Source organism: Anser brachyrhynchus (assembly GCF_964034855.1).
Source record: "Anser brachyrhynchus genome assembly, chromosome: 2".
Lineage (NCBI taxonomy): Eukaryota > Metazoa > Chordata > Aves > Anseriformes > Anatidae > Anser > Anser brachyrhynchus.
The window spans coordinates 138,007,294-138,033,531 of NC_137695.1; the positions used below are offsets into that span (position 1 = coordinate 138,007,294).

A 26,238-nucleotide genomic window follows, 5' to 3' on the forward strand; every position below is an offset into this window, starting at 1 on the left:
TGCCGATGGTTTATTTCCCTGTCAGGAGTGCCCATGGCTGCCCTGGGAAAGGATTCCCAGCTGGGGAGAGCCCAGGCTGCTCGTTTTGCTGGGCTGAGGTCAAGAAGTGTCCTCTGTCTTGGGCGTAGGTCAAATCCCGGAAATGAAGGATGCTGGTGAAGGAGAGCGGGCAGTTCTTCCACCTGCAGAGAAGTTTTCCACAGCAATAGAACTTTCCGGAAGAAAACAGAGGCTGTGAGCCTTTATCCAGTCACCTGCCAAGAGCCCACGTTCTCATCGCAAACTCCAAATTTCTTTTTGTATGCTCTGGAAGTGGGAATAGAGTGTATGACTGCGATGCATCACATCATGGGAGCAGTGTTACTTAACATCTTTGTTGGTGACATGGACAGAGAAATTGAGAGCACCCTCAGCAAGTTTGTCCATGACACCAAGCTGTGTGGTGCAGCTGACACGCCGGAGGGAAGGGCTGCCATCCAGAGGGACCTGGGCAGGCCTGAGAGGTGGGCCTGTGTGAGCCTCGTGAGGTTCAACAAGGCCGAGTGTGAGGTCCTGCATCTGGGCCAGGGCAATCCCAAGCACAAATACAGGCTGGGCGGAGAATGGGTTGAGGGCAGCCCTGAGGAGAAGGACCTGGGGGTGGTGGTGGATGAGAAGCTCAACATGAGCCAGCAACGTGTGCTTGCAGCCCAGAAAGCCAGCCTTATCCTGGGCTGCACCAAAAGCAGCGTGGCCAGCAGGGCGAGGGAGGTGATTGTCCCCCTCTGCTCTGCTCTTCTGAGACCCCACCTGGAGCCTGCGTTCAGCTCTGGGGCCCCCAGCACAGGGACATGGGCCTGTTAGAGTGGGTCCTGAGGAGGCCATGAAGATGACCAAGGGGCTGGGCACCTCTCCTATGAAGCCAGGCTGAGGGAGCTGGGGTTGTTCAGCCTGGAGAAGAGAAGGCTCCAGGGAGACCTTACAGCGGCCTTCCAGTGCCTAAAGGGGACCTGCAGGAAAGCTGGGGAGGGACACTTTGTCAGGGAGTGTTGGGATAGGACAAGGGGGAATGGCTTTAAACTGAAAGAGGGGAGATTTAGATTACATATAATAAATAGATTCTTCATTGTAAGGGTGATGAGGCACTGGCACAGGTTGCCCACAGAATGCCCCATCCCTGGAGGTGCTCAAGGCCAGGCTGGATGGGGCTTTGGGCAACCTGGGCTGGTGGGAGGTGTCCCTGCCCATGGCAGGGGGCTGGAACTGGGTGGGCTCTAAGGTCCCTTCCAACCCGAACCATTCTGTGGTTCTGTGCTTCTATGATTCTATGCATGCACTGATCAGCTAGGACCATGTTACAGACAATAATTTTGTTCCAGGAATTTCTGACAGCATTTGTTGTTGTCGTTTGTTTTTCACAGCACTAACATATTAATCGCATTAGGGAGTGTAACAAAAACCTCAGCTGAATTGACCCAGTCTTCCTGTCTTTTCAAATCTCTCCTACCATAATGCACTGAAAAATAAAATAATTTGAAACAATAAACTTTCATCTCCTTCCCACACCTGCATTCAAAATCAGAGTAGGCCTGCAGGTCCTAATTATTATGATAAGCAATAATTAATTTAGATACCTATGAGTCACCATTAAAACTTAGAGATCTCTAGCACAGTAAGTCTGTGTATGTGCAGGTAAATGCCATACAGAAAATCCAGTCCTAGCGGCACTGAAGTTGTGTAAGCAAGGGAAAAACTTTTAAACTCAAATGATCATACTGGACCTGTGTTTTGTGTACTTGCTGTATAAGGCAAGCCCTTATACAGATTGCATATACTATTGGCCATACCTGTGAATAGCCAGATACGATCTCAGCTAAGTTTCCAATTTGCTTCTAGCCTCCCTGTTTTTTTTTACTTAGACAAACATTTCATTAACTTCAATGGGAGCACAGTCCAACCTTAGCATCAGGCCCTGGGATTTAAAACTGCAACTCTATAATTAAACATACATTAAAACATCCACTAACAGTTTTGGTGGTGATGGTTGTTTTGTTAGTTTTTATGATTATTTTTTTTAACGTTTTGTTGTTGTTGCTTTTGTTTGTTTGTTTGCTTTGTTTCTAAGTAGTTGCACAAAGAGTACTGATTAGAAATCTGAAATGCCATTGATTTGAACACTGTTTGGGGAACGATGGGTGGGAAAAAAATTGCAGTGCAAGCTTCACAGTGTGTACTTCCTGGCTTGCACAGTACATGCCTATAAAGAGAAATTGCTGTGGAATGCCTTTCCTGCAAAATAGCTCCATTTTCATGCATTGTAGAGCTTCATCATCTTCTCTTCCTGGGCTGTATTACTTTACATCCCTATGAAACATTTTCAGTATGTAATTTCAGCAGGATCTCCACAACTGATTTCCTTTTTATTTGTCAAGACATTACTTTTTTAATCATCTCTGTTAATGAAATATTCCTACAAGATGATGTAAAATAAATTAACCTGATATCAACTCATATTCTTGTATGTGAATGGCTGAGTTCAAGGTTGCATTTTTTGTATGACATAAGTATCTATAAATGGATATAAGAATGCGGTTTGATTACATGCCACTTAAAATAGCAAAGATGTTACAACTGGACCTGGTGGAAATTTTCTGCATGAATCATCTTCTTTTTTCCCCAAAGAAGGAGTGACATTTATGGAAAGAATTCATTTCCTTCTGAAGTTTGGGAAGGAAAGAGAATCATCACAAATAATCACTTAGGTATTTCCAGATTTGAGACTTAAATGGTTTTTATTCCTTCATTTTTTCTTCATTCATGGGGATCTTTCTTCTCCTTTGCAAGTGGCAGAGTAGGTCTCTGGGCTATGAGATTCTGAGGTTTTATTCCCCTCTCACCAACTTTTCAAACAATGAGGATATAGAAGGGAAAGTTCAAAGGTAAGACTCCTCAGATATTATCTATTCTAATGAGTTCAGGAGAAAACTTACAAAATCATTTTCAAAATTCTTTTTTATATATATTGGTTTGTGGTGTTTTCTTTTCGGATGTTATGTTTCTTTGAAATTGTCCCCTATCTGTTTCTTTTTCCTTTTATTCAGCTCAACCTTTTGACAGTATCTTGAAATACCAAAACACAGCCTAGCATTAAATTATGCTATGGTGAAATTATAAATATAATACAACAGATTAAACACAGGTGGACTTAGAGTTGCAGCAAATCTCTGCATTTTAAGCTGGATTTCAGTCATATTTAGAGCTGTGATTTGAGTTGCTACATGATAGGCTAAACTTTTCCCTGTTTGTCATCTCGTGCTGCCTGTTTGCAGTCTGTAATTACCAGCTGCATCTCTGCCTGCCTCTCCCAGCCGCGTGGAGTCTGAGCGTATTGCTGATTCTTCAGAGCTGGAGCAGTCACAAACTTCAGGCTATTCCTATTACCTTTGCCCAATATCCAGTTCATCATCTGTGATGACCAGTTGAAATACTGGGTCCCAAAATACAGCCACTCCTCTTCTTTCCCTCCCTTCTCTCCCTGAGGGTCCCTCTCTGATCAAGCAGCCCTCTGCACTGTCCTGGAGCTGAATGTCTCTACCCCCTGCTCGGACCAAGCCCATGCTGGCACAAAACAATTCAAGGCTGTTTTTTCTGACAGTCTGGGCCCTTTGCACACAGCACAGAGTATTTCCATTGCAACTTATTGATTTCTGGTAAAGTGTGGCCTCCGTTTATAACCCTTTGCTGTTTAACAGCCCACATTAAAGGCCGTGTAAATTCCTTCAGAAATACCAGTGGATCAAAGGAAAAGCCAGAGTGTTGATTTATCCTATGGAAGACACAGGGAAGGGGCACAAGCTGCCTTCCCGTCCTCTGCAGAGGAACTGGTCACAATCTCTCTGTCCCTAAAGGGCTGGTCCCACCACCACCAGCAGAGGCAGAGCGTTCAGCTGCCCTGAGATGTGGATGCCTTGTAGAGAAACACTGGAGCAGAAGAAATTCATGAAGGGGGATCGTTCCTAAAGGCCTCAGCCAGACCATACCCAAGTGAGTGTGTGATGTGCCCATGTTGACCCTTCCAGGCACCAGCAAGCCCCAAACCTGCCCCCAAATCCAAGATCCACATCTAAAAACACACCATAGAGCCTGCAGGGAAGTCTGCTGCCTTTGCCTATATTCCAATGTGTTTCCATTGTTTGAGTTCCTGGGCTTGTGACAGTTTTCTGCTGCGGTTGGCCTTATGGCTGGTCCAAGACAGGGCCTGAGGGGCTCAGTCATCCCTCGGAGCTTTGGTTTCAACTGGATGCAGCAGAAGCACAACCTGAAGGTCTTATGGACAAAGACAATGCTTAAGCTTTAGTCTTCACTCTGCTCTAGCCAGCACCCGGGAGGAGATGGGAGAAACCTCTCTCTCCCCATCATGACCACCAGTGGTCAGAAACAGGAGGGCTGGAAAAGGAGGCCTGTAGAGCAAGGGTATGTCCACTATCCAAAAAAGTACTGCTACCCACAGAGGCCATTCTGTCCAACAGAGAGGAGCAAATGTGGTGTTTGGAGATGAAACCACATATTCTGAACTAGATTTCAAATACGGACTGAAGACCAGGCTAACCAGTACCTTATTTTGAGATAAGACAACATTTTTCTTGTTGCATGGGCCTGCACACATGCACATCACTGTGGTTTATCAGTCTTTAAGTTGGTCCGAGAAATGGGGAGGTGAGGCCAGGATGGAGAAATAAGAGTCAGAGATGCCGTACAGCCAGAAGAATGGTCCATGAGCAAACCTAGCTGTTGCTGCAGTCTTTTCATATGTTGTCTTCTGGCAAATCAGTCAAAACCAGAAGATGGTGGGCAGCCTTGCTGAGCCAGCCAATTCCGGCATCTTCTGATTTGTAGCTGTGACCACAATGTAGTAGCTCACACATCACTTCTGTGGAGGGAACATCACCTGGGCATCCATGTGGTAGTGGAGGGAGCATGTTTCCTGCAGGCAGTCTGCAAAGGGAAAGCCAAAAGGGCAGATTCTGTCACGATACCCTCAAGAGCACGGTGAAGACAATGTGTTGGGTTTGGCCTCTGGGACACTGCAGGGGCATTCTTACTGTGCAGCCACAGCAAAGACGGGTCAGGGTGGGGACGTGGCTTTGGGGTAGGGTGGCAAGAACTTGAGCTGATGGGTGGGACACAGCATGGGTTGGAGGGAAGCCGTACAAGCAAGGAATCAGAGCAGTGTTTCTTTTTAGGACTGTCACAAGTGCAGCGGGGGGTGAGTTCTTTTGAAAAGTGCCTTCCACTAAAGTGCTGATGAAGTATTTCAGAAGCAAGCTAAGCAAAACCAAACTAACTAGCACTGGGAAATAGGAGATCCTTATGGACTGCCCACATTCTTATTTCACCCAGCACTTTAGCACCCAGATATCTGATATTTTCTCAGTATGGATGGTCCATTGGAGGTGGAGGGAGACATAGGTGGAGAGCTCAGCCTGGTGGCCAGGAATCCCCTGTTCACCTCTGCTCCATTCTCTCCTGCGTGGCCACGGGCAACTGGTTGACCTGAATTCCTGTCTGCCTTAATGGGGGACACCTCCCAGTTGAGTTATCAGGCTCAAGTCATGTAGAACTTGTAGAAATGCAAACTATCTTTATTTCGTGTTTATAGGATGGCAGGAACCTTCACTGTTACGTGACTAATATGGATGGCTCCATGTCTGTGGGTTGCCTGAAAGATGGATCCGTTGTTGACCAGCAGCAGCACTTATAGGAGATTTGCATCTTGAGAAGAGTTGAGCTTTAAGTGAATCATAATTTACCCTTGTTACCCTTGGTATAACACAGAGTTGTGTGCTGCTACTTAAATATCTTTAAGTAAAAGTTTTGGTGCAGTAGATTCGGCTTAAAACATAGCGAGTTGCTGTGAGGGTATGGCATGAAAGGGAAAGTCAGGGGCTTTCCCACCAGCCCAGTGCTGTCTATAGGAGGCGGCTCAGGAGAGGAGAACCTCTTGCTCTAGCACAGCCAGGTAAAGAAAGAGGTCTCCTTATATCACACTTTTTCCTGGGCTTTTCTGGAGCCCTCTCAGCTTTTGCCACTAGCCTCATGCTGACATCCTGAGGGATGTGGAGGAGGGGAGCCTGCTCTCCTGAGCATCCCCAACACTGGCTGGGGAGAGCAGTGGGCCCTTCCCCTGGGTTTCACTGGGAACTGCAGCGTTGCAGTGCCCAACTTCCAGGTTGGAGACCTAGGGCACAGCTTGGGCTGCAAAGGGGATTTGGGGCAATGAGCCGGGCTGTCAAGGTCCTGGTTGGCTCCCTGGCATGCCTTGTGCTGTGAGATGTTTCTGTTCTTCACGCAAAGGCTCTTATTAGCAATGGAGGAATCAGTCTTCATTCATAGGTGGGAATAGACACCTGGAAGAGGCCAGGAGGCTGCAAAACACTTCTGAGCATCTTCAAGGTAAAAAATACTGAGGCAGTGAGTGTTACGTGCTGGTAACAGAGCAGAGAGGGAACACAAAACCAAGCGGATGGGACAAGTGCACTGTAGTCAGCTGAAAGTGTGTGAGGAAATAGCTGCATTATTATTAAAAGACAGATGCACTGGGGAGTCCAAAGCCTAAAAGTCCCTTCATTATCAACCTAAAGGCTCCAACGAGCTGTGGCTAAAATATGAGATATCAGCCCAACAGGTCTGTTTATACAGACTTCTCCAAACAGATCTCCTGTCAGAGCTTTTGCTCCTGCAAAATCTTTCTTTTCTCTTGTGTTTTGATTTCTTTCATCTTAAAGGACATTCTGCCATTTCCCAATCTGTAAATAAAACTCGCTCTGATAAAGGTCGCCAGCTCAGTCTCCGGGAAGAACTGCCCTGCAATGAAAGGCAAAGCCAATTCGGGACTTGCCAGCGCTGCCCTTTGAAGCCTCTGCTGCCAAGGTCTAATGAACATTGTCCAGCTCCTGGCACCTGCTAAACCTGCAGGAACAGCAGATCTTCCCTGTGCAATTTTTCTGTGCAGCAAAATCAGGATTTCTGGAGCTTTATAATGGGTCAGGAGAGTGCCATGGTGGGCAGAGTCGAAGTGCACCAGGAAAACATCCCTAGTGGATTTGGTGGTGCATGTTTTGCTTGCCATGCATGCTGCATGTGTGTATGCTGGAGTGCAGCGATCCCCTGCCAAAAGCCAGCTCCTTTGGCAACTCCTGCCTGAATTCCACGGGAAAATATTTGGCAAATCACACGCTGACATGTTTATCTTGTTAGCTGTCAGGATGAGTAAGTGTGCAAGCTGAATGCTATCATTCAGCTTGAATGGAGAAATAGCTACTGCTCATGAAATCTGACACAATAAACATATTTTCAAACATGGCTTTTGTCAGATGGGTATTTATCCTGTGTTCAGCCCCTGTCATAAGTGACCCTAAATGGACCTGTGCTCACTGGCAGCCCCAAGACCCAGCTTAGGGCTCGCTTGGTGACACTGTGCAATCCCGGGACAACAAAGCGACCCTGTTGCTTGCTTATAAATGACGGATTGAGTTAGCTCCTGCCCCGGCAGATATACATTTACATGTCTTCTAGCATCTAATTACACAGAAGCATCCCACAGAAAGCTCATATTTGGGCTTTTAATGCTAATCCAATAAAAAAAGCAATGCAGCCATTTCAAGATAATTATGGCATCAGCAACCCCCTGCCTGCTTGCAGGCAGGCATTCATGGGAACCCCTCGTGGGTGTTCAAGCGGTGTGAGAAAATAGCGAGCGCATTGAATCCCATTTCTGTGGCACAACCATTTCAGTGTGTTAGAGTACCTCAGAGCTAAGAAATCTCTGAAACATCAACATTTGGTTTCCTGCTTGATCTGAGCTGGCCTCGCCTGAGGCAGGGTGTGATACCATACTGCTCCGTTGTTTTCCAGAATTAAGAATAGCGAAGCTTGTCCGATCGGCTCCCTTGCCAGCAATATCAAAGTGCCTCATTCACATTAAAAGCTTCAAGCTTTGGCCCATTTCCCTTCTGATATTGACTTAAAGAGGAGCGGGAGGAGGAAACAGAGGATTGAAGGTTTCCTCATCTCTGGCCACTTGTCCTTGCTCTGCAGGGTGAGTTTTTAAAGGGATGGCTTGGAAAGTTCAGTGCAGTGCGTGCATGAGAATGAATGTGTTGCTCAAAAACCTGGGCCAGCCTTTTAGGGCTGCCAACATTAAGCAAGCAAGGATGGGTCTAAATCAGAGGTCTGTGCAGTAGGATAAGACCAGAAAATCAGCACAAGCTCTGGGAAGGCAGCATGGAGTCACACAGCTCAGAAAGAAAAATGTGCCATGCCGATGTGAACTGGCAACGCGGTGAAAGATGAACATTAGCGGTGCTGTGCTTTACATCAGCAGTGGCAAAGACATGCAAAAGACAACTTTTTTTTTAAACTTGTTTGTTTGTTTTTTTTTTCAGCTCCAACCACATCTGATGTTCTGAGAACCTGAAGGGTGAGAGACCAGAACCTGGAGTCAGGAGAGGCCTGAGATGTCAGAGGATGGTATGGAAACCACAGCTCCTCCTGGCCTACACCAGCAGGGCCCCCCTCCTCTGTTACCGCACTGCACACCCCCTGCGTCCCCACCTGGTCCTCTGCAGAGGAATAACTCTTCCTGAACGAGCAGCTGCTCCATATTTTCTTTTATCTGCAGAGGTCAATGTGTGGCCTGCACCATGCAGCACTGCACACCACATCTCCTGCGGCTTCCCTTGTGAGATGTTCCTCATCCCGGGGACAGCATCCACATGAAGCAGAGAATTACTGGAAGCTCTGAGGAGCTTTTTTATGTTCCCCCACCTCAGTAAATCAAAGACAGCACTGTTCCTCACATGGATGTCATTTGAATTAGGCTAAAGTCATGCATGAGGTTTCTGCAGTAGCTGACACCATGGTTGCTTCGCATCCCCTTCAATCTTTCTCAGCAAAAGTCTGCAAATTTACCCAGTTCAGCTTATGAACTGCAGGACTGAGCAGCACCTACACCTTCACGTCGCTCAAACTCTCTTTTCTCTCTCTGGGCATGAATGCTAGCCCCTTGTGTGCTACTGAATGAGTTGCAGGCAGGAGATTATGGCCTGGTGAGTTACGCCGGTAGTCCTGACGTCTGACAGCTAGCGTGGGCTTCAAGGGAAAGAGCAGGTTGTGCTGGGACAGGAGGCCAGATCTGATGGGAGAATCTACTTTTTAAGCTGAAGAGACACGGGTTAACGTGTCTGCCTGAGCCCAGGTCGCTCCTCAGTCCACATAAAAGATTTTACCTGGAGTAAAGCAGAAAGCAGTAAAGCCAATTATTTCACAAAGGACTTCTGTGACTAACGTGTTCGCTCTCCTCTTCCAGTGGAATGACCTATATTTGCTTTTGATATAAAATTTTTCATAGGGAGCAATCTCACCTTCAGGTGTTTTTACTTGCACTCGTCACATGCATTTCACTGGCAGAAAAGTCTTTCTTTTAAAGTACGCCTTCTGTCTATCTTTCTTTCTGTCCTCATTACTCATTCACAAAGCTCAGAAAATCTTTCTAGACCCACAGTCAGCTCACTGGCATTTGAAGAATGAGCATTTTCCCAACCAGAATAACCTCTACATTTTCATTTGTAATTTAAGCTAGGAAAAAAAAAAAAAAAGCATTAATCCATCCCTCAGCCTTCGTCCAGCAAGTATTGCACCTGTGTTTCGCACCCTCCATAGATGCATGGTGAAGAATTAATCCCAGAGGCGGGCAGGCACTTCTATTTCTAGTTTATGAATATTCACAGCTGAAGGACTACATAATTAAAAAACAATGTCAGTACAGCAAGGGGAAGGAGGTGATGTTCTGCTGGTGGGACAAGACCCCTGCTCTGCCCCAGTCCTTTTAATGATATTGAGTCTCTCTTTTCAGCTGTATCTACCCAGTTGGTAGGGGCATGTATGATCCCTGGATGGCTTCCTTGCCCAGCTTAGGTTTCCATGTGGCTATGAAAAGAAGTCCCAGAGCATGGTCCCTTCCTGCCTGATTCCTCTTGAGGAGAAACCCACAGTCACAAAAGGTTTCTGGAAGGACAGACAGCTTCTCCAGGGCAGCCAGCCAGGTGTGCTGCCCCAGAGCTCTCCCTCTTCTCAGCAGGTGAGCACTTAGAATCATAGAATCATAGAGTCATCCAGGTTGGAAAAGACCTCTAAGATCATCTAGTCCAACCATCTAGTCCATCTAGCCTTCTTGGCCACCTGGGCACACTGCTGGCTCACATTCAGCCGACTATCAACCAATACCCCGAGGCCCCTTTCCGCCAGGCAGGTTTCCAGCCACTCTCCCCCAGCCTGTAGTGTTGCTTGGGGTTGTTGCACCCCAGGTGCAGGACCCGGCACTTGGCCTTGTTGAACTTCATACAGCTGGCTTTGGCCCATTGATCCAACCTGTCCAGATCCCTCTGCAGAGCCTTCCTACCCTCAGGCAGATCAACACTCACTCCTCACTTGGTGTTGTCTGCAAACTTACTGAGGGTGCACTCGATCCCCTCATCCAGATTATTGATAAGGATATTGAAGAGAACTGGCCCTAGTACTGAGCTCTGGGGGACACCACTGGTGACCGGCCTCCAGCTGGATTTAACTCCACTCACCACGACTCTTTGGGCCTGGCCACCCAGCCAGTTTTTAACCCAATGAGGCATACACCCATCCAAGCCACAAGCAGCCAGTTTCTCCAGGAGAATGCTGTAGGAATTGGTAACAAAAGCCTTACTGAAATCTAGCCAGACCATATCCACCGCCTTTCCCTCATCCGCTGAGCGTGTCACAGTGCTGTAGAAGGAGATCAGGTTTGTCAAGCAGGACCTGCCTTTGACAGACACATGCTGACTGGCCCCGATCGCCTGGTTGCCCTGTTAGTGCTGTGTGATGGCACTCAAGATAGTCTGCTCCAGGAGCTTCCCCAGCACCAAGGGCAGACTGACAGGCCTGTATTTTCCTGGATCCTCCTTCTGGCCTTCCCTGTAGATGGACATCACGTTTGCTAGCCGCCAGTTGACTGGGACCTCCCCTGATAGCCAGGACTGCTGATAAATGATGGAAAGTGGCTTGGTGAGCACTTCCACCAGCTCCCTCAGTACCCTCGGGTGGATCCCATCTGGCCCCATAGACTTGTCTACATCTGCATGGTTCAGCAGGATGCTAACCATTTCCTGATGGATGATGAGAGCTTCATTCTGCTCCCTGTCCCTGCCTACCAGCTCAGGGGACTGGGTACCCAGAGAACAACTGGTCTTGCTGCTAGGGACTGAGGCAAAGAAGGCATTAAGTACCTCAGCCTTTTCCACGTCTCTTGTCACTGTGTTTCCCCCCACATCCAATAAAGGATGGAGATTCTCCTTAGTCCTCCCTTTTCTTGTTTATGTACTTATAAAAATGTTTTTTACTGTCTTTAACAGCAGTAGCCAGATTGAGCTCAAATTGGGCTTTGGCCCTCCTAGTTTTCTCCCTGCACAGCCTCATGATATCTTTGTAGTCCTCCTGAGTGGCCCTCCCCTTCTTCCAAAGGCCATAAACCCTCTTTTTCTTCCTGAGCTCTAGCCACTGCTCTCTGTTCGGCCAGGCTGGTCTTCTTCTGCACTTTGCTCTCTGCAAAGGAGCAATCCAAACCCTGGCTTCCTCCCTAAATTCTCCAAGCAGCTCCAATGTGTTTTCAGTCTCTTGGGCTCAAAATTCAGCTTCTCTTTTAAAGCAGCAAATGTGCACCCTTCAGGGCAAGGCCTGTGCCTCTCTCTGTGTGTTTACAGACAATCAGTGGCAGCCTCAGCCGTAGTTTCTAACAATATCCAAGTGATTGGGTGGGCTGAAACAAATCATCTTTCTGTCCATTCATATCTAAAAGAAAGAGACATCCTCAGACATCCTCAGCTTCCCAGGAACTCTCATCTATGATCTGTTTTGCTGGTGCTGCATCTTCCCAAGATGAACTGTGCAGCCTGGATCCAGCTGTGGGGTCTGGCACACTTCAGAGAGAAGTGATGGTCGTGCTCTGTCACATTAATCTGGCTAGCAAATTGATGCAGTTTCCAAAAATCCTTGTAAAATACACTCTAATTAGGCAATTTTACAAAGCTTACAAATGGTGCAGGGAGGGTGTGTGTTGTTGTTTTTGTTTTGTTTTGTTTTGTTTTTCAAACCTGATGGAATATAATGGATCCTAACAGGGTAGTTATGCTTTAGTGTTGCAGTCTTGCTTAGTTAGCTGAATTTGGCCTCCTGTACTCTAAATGTGCCTTTTGGTTAATCCATCAGCTGCCATTAATTTATGCTAACTGAGCAATCTGAAATATGCAGACGTTTTCATAGAAAGTCCTAAGCAAGAAAAATTCAGTCAGGTTGATGTTCATTTGGTACCCACCAGACTGACCAGTGTGTTCACAAGAAGCCCCTGGTGCGAAGCATCAAGAATTGGACAAGTGTGCTCTGGTACAAGCCTAGGGAAAACCCAGACATGCTCAGGGCACCTGGGCAGAAACACAGAGCAGCTGAGCTCTGCCAAGTCCCTTAGGCTTTTCCTCACAGCTCTTCCAAATAAAGAGGCCTGGAAGTGTGGGTATTGGGCAAACACTGAGTACCCCAATTTTGAGGCTGATGGATGCTTCTGGAAGGGTGCCTCATCCTACTGCTATGAACATCAACATCATGCAAGAAGTTCTGAGGGCTTAGCCACTACAACAATCCTATTGCTCTTTATATTTTCACTTTTGATGGGAACATCTCTTTGTCTTTTCTTTTTTGTCTTGCAAAGAAAGAGACGCGCCAGCTGTGACAGACCAGGCAGATCCTCGCTCCGCTTGCTCCCATTGCCCAAGTACAAGGCGATCATCACCTACTGCTGTTCCCAGCTCTGCTTTCCTAAACCTTCTTTGCATAAGGCATAAATGCCACTTTATATTTGAGGTTTGGCAATAGTGTTAGTATTTCCTGTCAGGAAAAAAGGAAGCAGCATGCTCCCACAGCTCCCAAATCTGCCCTGTTTTGAAATGAGAGCTCACCTCTGGAAAGACAACTGCCTCCACTGGTGTTCAAGTGCAAACTTCACAACATGTTAAAACAGAAAAAATACAATCATTCTCTTCGAAATCAGGGCATAGTTGGTGCTTCACTCACTGGGACATTAAGTATTTTGGGCAAGTGAGAAATCCCTCAGGTTTTGGAGGAATCCCTGTGATTGCAGCTCGTGTAGGTATGCCTGAGGTCAGTTGTGGCTGCTAAAAATGCTGTTAATGCTGATATATAATGTAATTATGCTGATAAAAACTACCCAGTGTTTGTCTGTCCTCAGTTTACACCTGCCTGGTGACCTCGCTGCTATCCTAGCACCGCTTGGCTTTAGTTTTGGTGGTGGAAGGCACTGTTCTGCCCCAGGCCAGGGGCAGAGCTGGAGGCAGCTCTGGTCTGGGGTTTCTAATTGCAGCCCAGTGCCAGCAGCCCTCCATAGATCCTCGTCACAATGGTACAGATGGATTTGCTAAGCTATTTCCTTTTTCCTTTTTCACTTCTGTAAAACTGCTAAATCATTAACATGTTAATGATTTCGTAAATTGGCAAGCACGTTTTAATTGAATTTGCTCCTCAAGTGGATGTGAAGAAGGGGAACAGCATTAGAGCAGTTAGGAATGGAAGAAGTCTATTAGATCTTGCTTTTCCCTCTGGGACACTCACTAAATATAAAATTGGATTCCACTTGCCAGTAGATTGGTGGCCATAGAGAAGATGTTGTTTTGAGAAGACAGTGTTTTCACTTGCCTTCAGAGGCCACTAATTCTTTTATTTTCTTATTTTTTTTTTTGCAGTGGAGATCTAAGACACCCTCTGAACAAACTTGGGAGGAGTCAGTGGTAGGTAAAAAAAAATGATCTCCACATCCAATGGTCCTGGAGGCCTCTGTCTGGGAACTGTTGGCCTTGTGCCTTGGTCCTTCCAAGAGCAGGCAGTGCTGGTCTCCTCTCCATGGCAATGAGGCTTGAAACTGAATTAGGGCTGAGCTGGGGCATAGGTCTCAGAGCAGAAGTTGTCCCCAGCTCTGCAGCTCCGGGCTTTGGTGGGAGGCTTGGCGTGGGCTCCTACGTCCTGGCTTTGAGGCGTCCCTGTCCCTGTGGCCTCCCCATGTGGCTGGCCTGAGTGCTGAGCTGATGGAAAGGAGCTGACAATTTACTTTATGATTTTCATGAGCAACTATTAATCATCCTATTTCTCCTCATTCTGTTATTTTCAGAGACTCAAAAGGAGCATTAAACAAATAATAAACTTCTTACGACTAAGGAGGATTAGAGTCAAACGCTCAAACAAAGGACAGCAGGGATTTGAGCAAAATTATATTTTCCATTTGTCTTTCTACACCAAACCCCAGGGCAACAATCTCAGACTGCACATTTTGTAACTTTAAAGGAGCCTCAGCAGTTTTATTTCATCTCAAGCATGGTGGAAGCAAAACTTGTGAAAAGGGACCCAGACAAAGCTATTGAAGTTCAGTTCAATCACGTGCTTTGGAGGAAAGCTGTGTGATACAAAAGGAAACGTTCTCAAAATCATCTAAAAAGTGACTCTGGAGTCCAACACCATGCTGGGGACCTATCCTTTACAGCCATTTTGGAGCTTTCGGAAATGTTAACCATCCAATTTTGTGTGGATATTTCTCCATCACTCAGGACTAGGAGATATTAAAGGAAAAGTGAGAAGATTGCTTTCACAAAGCTCTCCAAAAGATGAATTCAGCCTCAGAGGCTGGAAGCAGCCAAGGATGTACCTTTCACCTAGAGAGGAGGAAGGTATCATCCCAAACTGAACCTCCAGGCTTCCTGCAAGCATTTGCTTTCTGCAAAAGTCAACCTGAACCTTATTCTCAAAGGAATTTTGCTGCTATCGGAAATCCCACACCAGCCCAGGAAGGACATTCCTAAATTAATACAATTTTAAGAACTTCCAGCTTCAACAAGTTACTGGTGGTGAATTGATATAATAACATGAATAACATTGAAAGCTGAAGAGCTTTCAATTACCGTACATATGCCAACAGGAAGAATGAAAACTACGAATTATATGTGGGAAAGCTGAACTGGGATGAGTCAACAATGAGTTGACAAAATGCATATTTGTAACGGGGATTCACACACCTCTGTTTACTACTGCTGGGTCTGCTTTTTGCCATTCCTCACACCGCCCCTGTCTTTTCCTTGCATGTTCCCGCCTGGCCAAGAGAAGTTCAAGGGCAACTGCTTAATGGTACAAAAGGGAATGAAGGAAGTGGAGAAGGAGTTTGAATGTTGCTGATCCTGCCAAAAGGATGAGCTGCGTTCTGGAAAAAAAAAAAAAAAAAAGGTGCAGAGTCACCAGCCAAAGAAAGAGATGGAGGAGATGTCTTCTTCATCCTTTTGGCATACAGGCTGTCTTAATGCTTTCCTGCCTTCCTTTGCATAATGGCACCGGAAACCTGTAACGTATTTACTGCCATTGGAAATGCTGAGCCTGAGCACTGGGGATGTGTGGGACAATGGAGACACCACAGAGCTGAAGCTGTGAATGCTGACACTGAATGAGTTGCCAAAGCTTGCCATGAATAATGTAAGAATAGCTCCAACCCTTTTCCTGCCCGAGCGGGTAGGTTTGAATGAATTCAGTGCTAATGTGCTCTCTGACAGCATATGCTGCCAACTGTATTTTCATGGGGTATAGTGGGAAAATTTAAAATCAGCCATCAGAGCTAAACTGCTCCCCATTTCTCTGCAAGATTGTTGCTGCTGAGCATAAATATGCATATGATAAAAAATGGTCATTTTTTCAGGGCAGAATGACTGCAGGTAGCTTACAATCAGTGCTGGATGCTGGTAGTGCAGTGAGAACTTCCCCTGCATCTCCCCTGCTGGCATCTCCCAATGGAAACTGTATTCAAACCCACTTTTGCAAACAAATTGCTGTCGCTCTGTGAGCAGCACTTTTGCTGGTGCTTTCAGAACGTGCTGTGGCGTGCTGTCATCTCTGTGGAAATACACAGAAAGGGGCTGGTGTGCCTCTATCACACTCTGCCCTTTTCACTGGAAATAAGTGGAAATTTGACCAAAAAAAATATATGGAGAAATCAAGATTAAAGAAGGTACTCCAGGTGTCATAGTTTGGCAGAACAGTGCTTTGGGTAATTGGTGTAACTAGAATCGGCCAACTGCTCCCAGACCAGAGGAATCCCATTCTGGCCATGCAGGGGGTCAGCTGTATTCATGCAGTGAAATCCGGGCATGCTGCTTTCAGGGGGGCATACAATGGTGCATGGAGGGAGGATTAGCACTGGAGGGAAGAAGTGGTGCTGTTCCTCATGGGAAGCTCTCATTTCTCAGTGTTTTCCAGACAGATTGAGGAGGGTTGGACAGAATTCAGCTCATTGCTCTTCTCGGTGGCTAAACATTATTGCAAAACCTGATTGGTTCATACAGTTCAAACCAAATCAAGGTTGGAGTGGTGTGTTGATTTATTAATGATACATAATGAACTGGAAATCACTGAACTACACATCCAGGACTGGTATCAGCAATACAACAGATAACCACAGTGCCAGCCACTTACAAAGTGCAACTACATCCGATGACAAATTTCCAGCCTTCCTACCGCAACTGATCCCAACACGCCCTAGGTACACACACAGACCTGTGATGGTGGAGGTAAGGTCAGTTTTTCACATGACATCTTGCAAACTGATTTCCTAGTTAGCACAGGTACACCACCACTAAGAAGACCCAGGACCACTTTAGGTTTGGGTTCTTGAACATTGCAATAGAAATGGAAAGGTTTAATAAATGACCTGCCAAGGAAAACTCCAAGGGCTGCTTCATGCACTTGCAGTAACTCCTCCAGCCTTGAAGGGGAAGACCCCTCCTCTTTGTTCTTTGTGTGTTTTTTGTTGTTATTGTTGTTTTGGTCCTACCCTTAAAGAAGGTGCTCTCTCCCAGAGAAACGTGTTACACCAACCTACTGCTGAAGTTTAAAAAGCATCTATGTCTGCCTGACCCTCCAGCCCTGTTACTGCAGTATGACAACTTGGAAGGAGTTTGCTCATCAAGAAGACAGCATAGGGCAGTAGACAGTCGTGTGTCAGAACGTGCTGTGACACTTTTGCTGTGTGTTGGTATAACAGGCTTCTGGGAAATCACCTTTTTAATGATCTGTAGCAGTCTTAGGAAAGCATCAGGTTTCACTGAGGGGGTGAAGAAGCAAAGAGCTCTGACCTGCACACAAAGTCAAGAACATTGATGTTTGAGAGACGGTGAACTGATCTGACCCACATAAATAAAATACCTTTCATCATTCATATGCCATCTTTAGGGATCCCTCCTTTCTGCTAATGTGTGTTTTCAGATGCTGAGTTACGGATTACCAACTTTTAAGCTCTGAAACCAAGATATATTTTAACAGGTTTTAAGCTATGATATTTGATTCTTCAGGGGGCCCAGAGTCAGAAAGTCAAACAAACCAGAGCACAGTTCTTTCTGCAGAGACCTTGGGTTGTGGTTAATGAAAACAGCAGAGCTTGCAATACGTACGTACTGCCCTGGCCAAGTCCTACATTTTGTTAAAGTCGGTGGTGATGGGGAAAAATCATCTGATCTCCAGAAAGCTTCAGCTCTTCTGTGTTTTTGGAAACACTTGCAGAAGTTATCACAGTACTATATAGCATCAAGGTCTCAGTCTTATTCCTTAAATGAAGAATAAGAGGATAGTGAATTTTGGAATGAAACTAAATTTTACAGCACATGAACTCATGATGGAATAAGAGCTTGGATAAACATCCTCTTTTCCATGAGCTCTGTCAGATCTGCTCTGTCATTTTTCAGAAGGGAGAAGGGGCAGTAACTGGTGTCTACTTCTTTATGCAGACCACGTTTTACAAGAACAGGTAATTCATTAAATTTAATTTTAAATTTGTAGTTCATTAAATCCTAGTTTTACTCACAAGAAGGCAGGGGAGAGAAAACTCATTTTGTTTGTCTTTTCACTTCAGCTCCCATGGGCTAATTGCATTGGAGAGTCTGAAGTAATTCAAGTATTACCAGGAGCACAGTGGGTGAAGAGCATCATATTTCACAGACGAGAAGGAAGAAATTCACCCTAGGCTTGAGCCTTGAGGATAGAAAACCAGGAGAAACACACAGTAGCCGTTCCACTGCAAACACCCTGACATTTCTGTACCATGATAGACGTTACAGCTTTTATAAACAGATACTGAAACTGAAAACGTCTTTCCTTGTGTGAAGAGTACTTGTTCTCTAATTCAAATGAACTAACACAAACACAAAATATGTTTCAATGAAAAGCTAAGTCAGCAGTGCTATTAAGCTGTTTGGGATTTGCACCTAGTCCTAGCCTGGGATTTAAGTGAATAATGTGGTCCAAAGGAGTTGTTAATCTGAAGTAAAAATGTGTGAAAATGAAACATTGCTTTACTTTTTAAGGAAAAGGTCTTGTATTATAAAAGATCTGTTGACACTTATTCGAATACTTTTCTCAAAGTATACTGGAAGAAATTGGCTGTCTTAGTGTCTAAAACTGGCAGTGTCTTAGTATCAGATGTTGTTGGATTTATAATAATACCAAGCTTTAATAATATAAGGAAAATAACAGTTTTTAAAGCATAACACTTTTTTGCTTTTTATTCCACATGAAGCACCAGAATCACATTTAACATACCTACTGCTTGGAAGCCAGTACCTCTGACTGTCCTAAAAGATAATCAGATCATGTCATTAAAAATCCCATGCCTTGTTTCTGCATGAAAATTTGATCAGGAACTGTATTTAGTCAAAATTTCTAACATCTCAACAAGTCAATAGTCATCTAATCAGAAACGCTTTAGAAAAAGGTTTCTTTATGTAGTTCAGATCACCTTTGTGGTCTTCCATGGAATAAATATGGAGACTTCCAGGTGATGTTAAATATACATAATTGCAGCTGAGTTTATTGGCAAGTAGCGAAAGCTTTTGAAATGTTTTGTCTGTATCAAATACGATTTATGCGACCTCTTTAGGATGAAGTGGGCCCTGACCCCAAATCTGATCTGAGCTTTTCTGAAGCTTTTACCTTCAGGCTTAAGCTTCTTGTAAGTCCTCCTCATAGTTCTTGCTAGGACAGCTAACATCTGTCTGTATTAGTTCTATACATCTTCTATAGACTGAAATGTTGCCAAGCAAGAAAAATAACTGTGCTTTATCACTCTCGCTTCTCTTCACTATGAGGCCCTTGAGTGATGCTTGGCTTTTGGTTGAGGAGAAAGGAGCTCAAAATGCATTTATGAGGCATGTGAAAGGATGCTCTTGTGACTGCTCAGTCTGCTGACGTTAGTCTTGCTAAACAGGCATCTTGATGCATAGACGTGAACCCTGGAAATTATGGGTCTGGTATTCATTCCAAAATTCAAACTGGAACTTCTGACAAAAGGATTTCTAATATGGGCCCATTCCAAGGTGGGCAGGCTGATGAGTGTAAATAGCCTGATGGTACACAGCTGATCAATGGCCAAACAAACACACACTGGTCTTTGTATTCACAAGGAAAACTCATCACTCTACCTTCTGATTGCATAAAGAGCAGCCCTACACCTCAGCATCACACTATTTGATCACACACCTCACTGAAGGGAAGAGCTGACAGAGGGCCAAATCTCTCAATGATCCAAATGTCCTAATTCTCAAATGCTCCAAATACCTTCCTTCCTCCAGGGCTTCAGTAATACTAGGCTCTGTTTGCAAACAGAATCCTAGCAATAAGCCTCACCACCAAATTCTATTTGCAGTGAAGCAAATATCTGTATAAAATGCAGAGAACTAAACAAAATGTGAATTGGAATGAAACTTATTTCAGAAGTTAAAAATAGCTACTTTACAGGGTTCAGACTTATCCAGTGATGTAAATCAATTTAATTTAGTAGGATTATGTAACAGAAATCTAGCTTAATACATCACAGTGATAATACTTACCAAACCCCTAATCTTTTGTTAATTTTCCTAATTTGTATTCCTGTAATTTTGTGTTCTTGTTAGCTATTTCTGGTATACTCTCTATGTAGTATATCAGCTCTCCATGTAGTATATCAACTTTCTGTTGAGCTAGCTACTTATTTCTGTAGAACACAACAGCAATAAAGATAGATAGTGACATATTTGTCTAAAGCTTGAAAACCAAAATGTGTCATTCAGCGCAAAGAAAAACCTTAGTTTATGGCCTTTCCTTATTAAAAACCATTAAAGTGTTAGCTTTATTGATGTTTTCCTGAGAAAGAGAACAGTTTGAAAGGGCACATCTGGAAAGCTCGGTGATGTTCAGTGACAGCAGGTTCTCAAGGAATTCCCTGTGAAGAAGCGGTGCCCACGCAGGGATCATCCTTCTGCCAACATCCACCACTTTGCTACAAAACCTGTGTGGCATTTCCAGGAACGGCAAATTGCATGTGTCCACCTGAGTGTTCGTGTCCCACGTCAGTGACTAAAGGAAATGGAAATCTTCTTTTATCCAACCTAGCTGAAGGAGTTGTTCAAAGGAGCCCGTGGGTTCTGCCTAGGCTGAAAGGTAGCTCATGAAGTAGCTGGATGTGGTGGCTGAGCAGGAGGAGGAATAATGTGCTCTCCCGAAGGGATGCGAGCACCACAGTAACCCGCACAGAAAGCTGTGACAGGGTTTTAGAAAAGTGATATTTCTTTTGATTAAGAGCAGAATCAGAGAGTTTAGAGGCTACAGAGGGACTGAATAGACTTGATTTTTGTCTGTTTCAGTTATGAAGAACAACTTAATCAAGTGTCATGGGTAAAGCTGACAGGGATCCAGGACTCCTGCAGTTATAAACCTGACTCCACCTCTGAGCTGAGCAATTCAGGCAGACTCCTGACTCTGCCAGATAATCCTAAGGTTGAAGTAGGAGCAGTAATATAGACAGAACTTGGACAAACGTATTCACAGTGATTAAGCAGCCCATCATGTGCATTCCCTTGTGTGTCCTTTGGCAGCTATTTGCCCTGGAGTCTGTCAGCTGAGATGAGATGAGGTGAGACCCATCAGCAGCTTCTAGATGCTATCGGTGACAGTGAGGCCTACCCCTACCCACATCGGGGTTGGAGAGTACTCAGGGAGGTGGTGATGGACTCCAGAGCAAGCTTGCACTTCCCTGGCAGGCACACAGCCTGATCATCACTGCCATCCCTTTCTCCCCGGGTCAGAGCTGCCTTCAAGACATCATCATGGAGATACCATACAGGAGAGGGCCCTCCCTTGTCGGGTTTGACCCCTCCAGGCATTTTGTCAGTCCTAAACAGCAGCCTGTGCCACTCAGTCCGGCCTTGATTCTGCACTGATACGGGCAATAAGCCGCAGAACAGTTGCTCTGCAGTTGTAATCTTTCCCCTCTTATCTTCTCCCAGAAAAAAGATAATTTGCACATCTTTGCTCAGCTGATTTCTCCAAACTTACCTCAGAGTCTTATCTCCGTTGAGTCAATACATAACCATGTGAAAATCTAAACAGAAAGCCGCTTTCTTTGCTGTGTAATTTGAGGAAGGGGAAAGGGGGGTTAATAGGTAATTTGCAGGACCCAGATTGGAGGGCAAATCAATTCTTGGTAGAACTCCATGGTTCAGCAGCCGTGGATGAGATCTGACTTGTGACAGGCAAAAATGTTGATAAAGCTGAAAAGCCAGCGGGAGGCAAGTGATGGGTTTCAAGGCACAAGGGGAAATCAGCATCCAGTTGCTAGGTGATACGCATCAAGCAGGCCACGCTTTCTTCTGAAGAGATGAACATTTTTTTTTCCTTTGCTTTGTTTTAACAAATATGATTACTTCTAGCAAATCACAGTACATGCACGTACACACAGCCCTTTCTGCTCTCGTGCTTCTCCTGGCTGATGGATGGATATTTTTTTATAACCCAAGCTCCTCTTTCTGAGCTATTCTCTACAGTTAATGAAATCTAACTGAGACCCTTGTAGTGGCTGAAGAGAAAGTTTTGTGTCAGCAATGGAGACAAGTCCACAAACTTAGTTCAAATCTTCCCACTCAGCCAGGCTCTAAAGAAGTCTCTGTGCTTTCTCTCTCAAGAATGCCCAATAATAGCAATTTGATAGTAGCTGCAGCTGAGCTGGCTTTCTCCCTGTTGCTGGAAATCAGAGCCAACCTTCAGCACAGTGTGCATATATTTACACTTCGTCTCTCTGCTTCTACTTCCCTCATTTGCAGGTAGGACCGAACATCAGTCCTGCGTTGCTTGAGTTGATGCCAATAGCTGAAGTTAAGTTAAAACCCAAATCATTTCACTGAGTGAAGGTTTAGCTGTTAAAATATTCAAAGTTTACTCTTTCATTCAAAGTAATGTCTTAACTGTGGGGCTGTTCAACGTTGTCTTAATTAGTGGAGTTGTAATAATTCAAACTTCTGATAGGAGGAGAGGATTATGAACAAGAACAAAGCTCCAGTTTCTTATCAGCATGCTTAGCTTTCTTTGTGTGGTCGCAGTACACAGCGCAGTGTATCTGTCTCTTCCCAAGGGTGTGCTTTAGGAGATAATGTCTGTGAGGGCTGCTTTTGGCAGAAAACTCCAGACATATCCTCGATTTGCCTGGGAATTAACCCAGAACTGGAGCAAGCCTAGACTCTTCCTGAAAAGGAGATGTCTTCCTTCATCTCTCATATCGTTATCCATTATTTCAGGCTTCCTTGGTTGGGTAGTGCTTATTATTAATCTAAGTCTCACTAACCAGGTCTGGCTAGGTCACACCAGCCCCCTAAATTTAGCCTAAAATTCATCCACCAGGTTGGTTTAGGTATGCTGTGCCCCCTGGCTCCATGAAGAGCCTGGGAGAGCTGAGTGCTTGCAGGCTCACCACGGCCACCAATGTGATGTGCAAGGCTATGCAACGTCTTCTGGCTTGGCTAATGTGGACTTGTGTGCCTTTGTCCATACCGACACAGTGCTCACTTTCCCCATCATAAATAGTTCTAAATAAATGTTTTCTTTTGTTCTCTTGGTTTAAATTTCTTAAGGAATGGGGCACTGAGCCCTTTATAAAGAGGCAGCCCACAGCAAGGTTCAGAAGATGGCAGTGACACGCTTGCATCCAGCAATTCGTGTGATTTTCCTCCCAGGTCAGGCAACAGGGATTTCAGCAGAGCCTCGCTGGCACCTTCTTGAGATTTAATCGTAAAGCAGTATTTGACTTTTTAAACTACCAAATGTGATTATCTCTCCTTACTAAAAGGCAGTTTTCTCTGTGCATGCTCATAGTTTAATGCGGAAAATGTGACATGACAAAGAGCAGCAATATGCCAAGAGCTCTCCTCAGGACAGAATACAGCTTAAAATTCCTTTTATGTTTTTTGAACGTAAGAGTGTGCCTTGATATTTCTATGATATTGAACCTACTTCTGGCTTTTTGTTCTGGAGCCCATCCCCGCAAATAGCCTCCTTCTGTTTCAGGTTAAGGTTCACAACATCACTGGAAACATCCTGATAATATGGCACAGCACCATCCATCAGGGCTGAAAAAGCATTGTGTTACTCCTCACACAGCAGCTGTGGCCAACTGTGCTGTGAAAGTGCATGTTTGCCAAGGACATGCAAGCATCCATGCAGCGTGACCACACGGGGAATCAGCTCGTGGGGCTGTGGGTGCTGTGGAGTTTGAGTCAGCAGCTCGGATGGCTGCTGGAGTTCCCAATTTTTACGTTCAGGGCCAGAAGCAAGTCTGAAGGATAAAGTATGGTGAAGGGCAGAGATATCAGGAAAGGGAATGATGGATGATGGTCCCATGAGCTGCTGTGGCCACCATGAGCAATGGTTGATACATGGAGCAAGTGATGCTCAGCAGCTCTGAACAACTTGTTGCAACTATTCCCCTTGGTTTATTTTAACAAATCCTGGTTCTTGTTAATGTGATCCTCTCCTGCATCTACCCCCATGCCCCAAAGCAGAGCCAGCTGCCCCAGGGACTTCAGGGACAGCAAAAACTGGGCCCAGGCAGTGCAGACACTGCCATGAAACAACAGAGCATCCCTCATCCAGTGAGGAGGATGCACAGCCTGGGTGATGTTTGATTGCCTATACCCCAGAGGATCAGCAAGGAAAACTCTTTCTAGGAAAGCAACTGTGTTAGAGGCTTAAGGGGGCATTTTCACAAAAGACAGCTTGTTTAAATGGTTTTTACCCCAGAAAAATAAGAGGTCAGTATTGTATACTTTCGGCATCCCTTCTTGTCTGATAGCATGTTTTCTCCCTGCAGCCCTCAGGCTTATATAGGCTGTGTCTGTTCTTCTGAACAGAGCCACCTGGGGACCATTTGGTAGCCCTGTGGCACAAGCGAGCTTGCCCCCTCTGCCCCACAACAGGGAGATTTTGGCAGTGGTCCTTGGCACGCACCATCCCCTGAGTTGTGGCTGGGCAGGGGCCAGGAAAGTGCTCATTGGCATGGGCAAAACTGGTGCTGGGGAACGTGCTTGGAGTTTAACAGTAGGGGAGACAATGGGAGAATGCCCAACCCAGGCCCTCCACGTTTTTCTTACGTATTAATTTAAGTACAGCCACACCAACACTGCAGCTGCCATGGCTTCCAGATAGAGTTGGCTGGCTGAAATTTCTTGCAGAGAAGGTTTAATCTAAAAAAAATATCCTGTATATGCTCCCCCCCTTCCCCCCCCCAAGTTTAATTTTGAACACAATAGATTAATTTTGAACATTTACATCATTGCGCATTTCTAGCTTAGGAAAAAAAAAAAAAGATGAAGCCCCTATAGCTGAAGTATTTTTTTCCCATTTTGAATTCATTCTTAACTTTCTGAAGAAAGAGAGATGCTTCATTTGACATTTTCACTTCGCATTTCTACTGAGAGAATCTCAGTTTTCCAAATAGCTTTAGTTGTGTGTTTTGTTTTTTTTTTTCTTCCTGAGGAATTGTCAGATATAACTTACAACTTACATTAAACTCTCATCTTCAACAGACGTGATATAAGCTCCTTTAGCTGTGAAAATGGAATTGGTTTTGCCTGAATTACAAATATATTAAAAACACTTCTCCATTGCCTGTGAATCAAATACTTTATTTCCTATTCAAGCAAAAAATATCCCACTCACATCACACAAGCAGGGCTGGAATAGCAGTACCATTATTTAGACTTGAGATCACCAAATGGGATCAATTTTAAGTAGTCAGTGTCAGGAGCTGATAACTCCAGCAGCTACTGAAACTGCTTCTAACAACTTACAAATTCAGAATTTTTATTGTTTTTTATGCAAAAAGGTATGCGACTGTTTCAGTTCAAAGACCTCTTTCCCTGATAGTCCTGTCTGTAGCAAAACCAACAAACCTTTATTGTGCATTGCGTATGCCTTAGTTACCTTGTTCTTAGTATGTGCTGTTGTATTTCCACTCCAGCTGAAGCCATCACCAATGGTTGTGGAGACCAAGACTTTTATTAGTACAAATTAGACTGGCATATTGCTTTGTTGTCTTTTTTTTATTTTATTTTATTTTATTTTATTTTATTTTATTTTATTTTATTTTATTTTATTATTTTATTTTATTTTATTTTATTTTAATTTAATTTATTTTAATTTTATTTTATTTATCAACATGTTGACAAACTTTTCCTCAATTCGCTTTTCAGCTAATGAGCTTAGAGCAGCAGGAAAAAAAAAAAAAAAAAAAAAACAAACACAAGGGTATGGAGACCAGCCACACTCCTGGGACTTGCACATACTCTAGGATCTAGAAGTGCTGATCTATCAAGGCCAGCAATGTTTTAACCATCTACTGTGCTGGAACCAGCTTCACCCTCCTGTAATTCCCTCTACCCCAGTGTAATTACTCCAGGGATACATGTGGCTCCTGATGCTGTGTGCAAAACAAGCTGGCTGGGTTCTACCGTGTACAGACTCTGGAAAAAATAATAATAATTAAAAAAAAGACCTTAGAGGAAGATGATGTATATTGTGGCAGCTACTCTGGCTCAGGAAAAACATACGAATTTATCAAAAATAATGAGTTTATTTAAGATTACTGTATCCTAACATTCTAGAATGAGAATCACCTAATTATTTTTTAAATAACAAGGCCACTGATTTATGGAAGAGTCCATGTGGCCTCTAAGAGTATAGTTCCTTTCTGGATGGGGGAGAGAGGATGTAGCTATAAGGCCAACACATACAATTGAAAAAGAAAAATGACAAAAACGTGCTTTCAGGAAGGGGAAGGAG

At 44.6% G+C, this 26,238-nt stretch overlaps 1 protein-coding gene across 6 annotated transcripts in view; it reads left to right on the plus strand.

Annotated features, from left to right (window-relative positions):
- The window catches only part of CPQ (carboxypeptidase Q), a 358,649-nt gene that overhangs the window by 176,319 nt on the left and 156,092 nt on the right, over window positions 1-26,238 (plus strand). The window contains exons 9-10 of one of the 6 annotated variants that reach the window (XR_013947694.1): window positions 8,424-8,508; window positions 14,240-16,673. Coding sequence is in view for 3 of the 6 variants with exons in the window: in XM_080583131.1 (XP_080439257.1) it covers window positions 26-128 (103 nt within the window). In the remaining 3 variants the exon portion in view is untranslated. Of the gene's footprint in view, window positions 1-25; window positions 2,774-8,423; window positions 8,569-13,817; window positions 13,863-14,239; window positions 22,228-26,238 lie in introns of those variants that run through there. The other 5 variants (XR_013947695.1, XM_080583132.1, XR_013947697.1 and 2 more) reach the window with 5 other exon arrangements.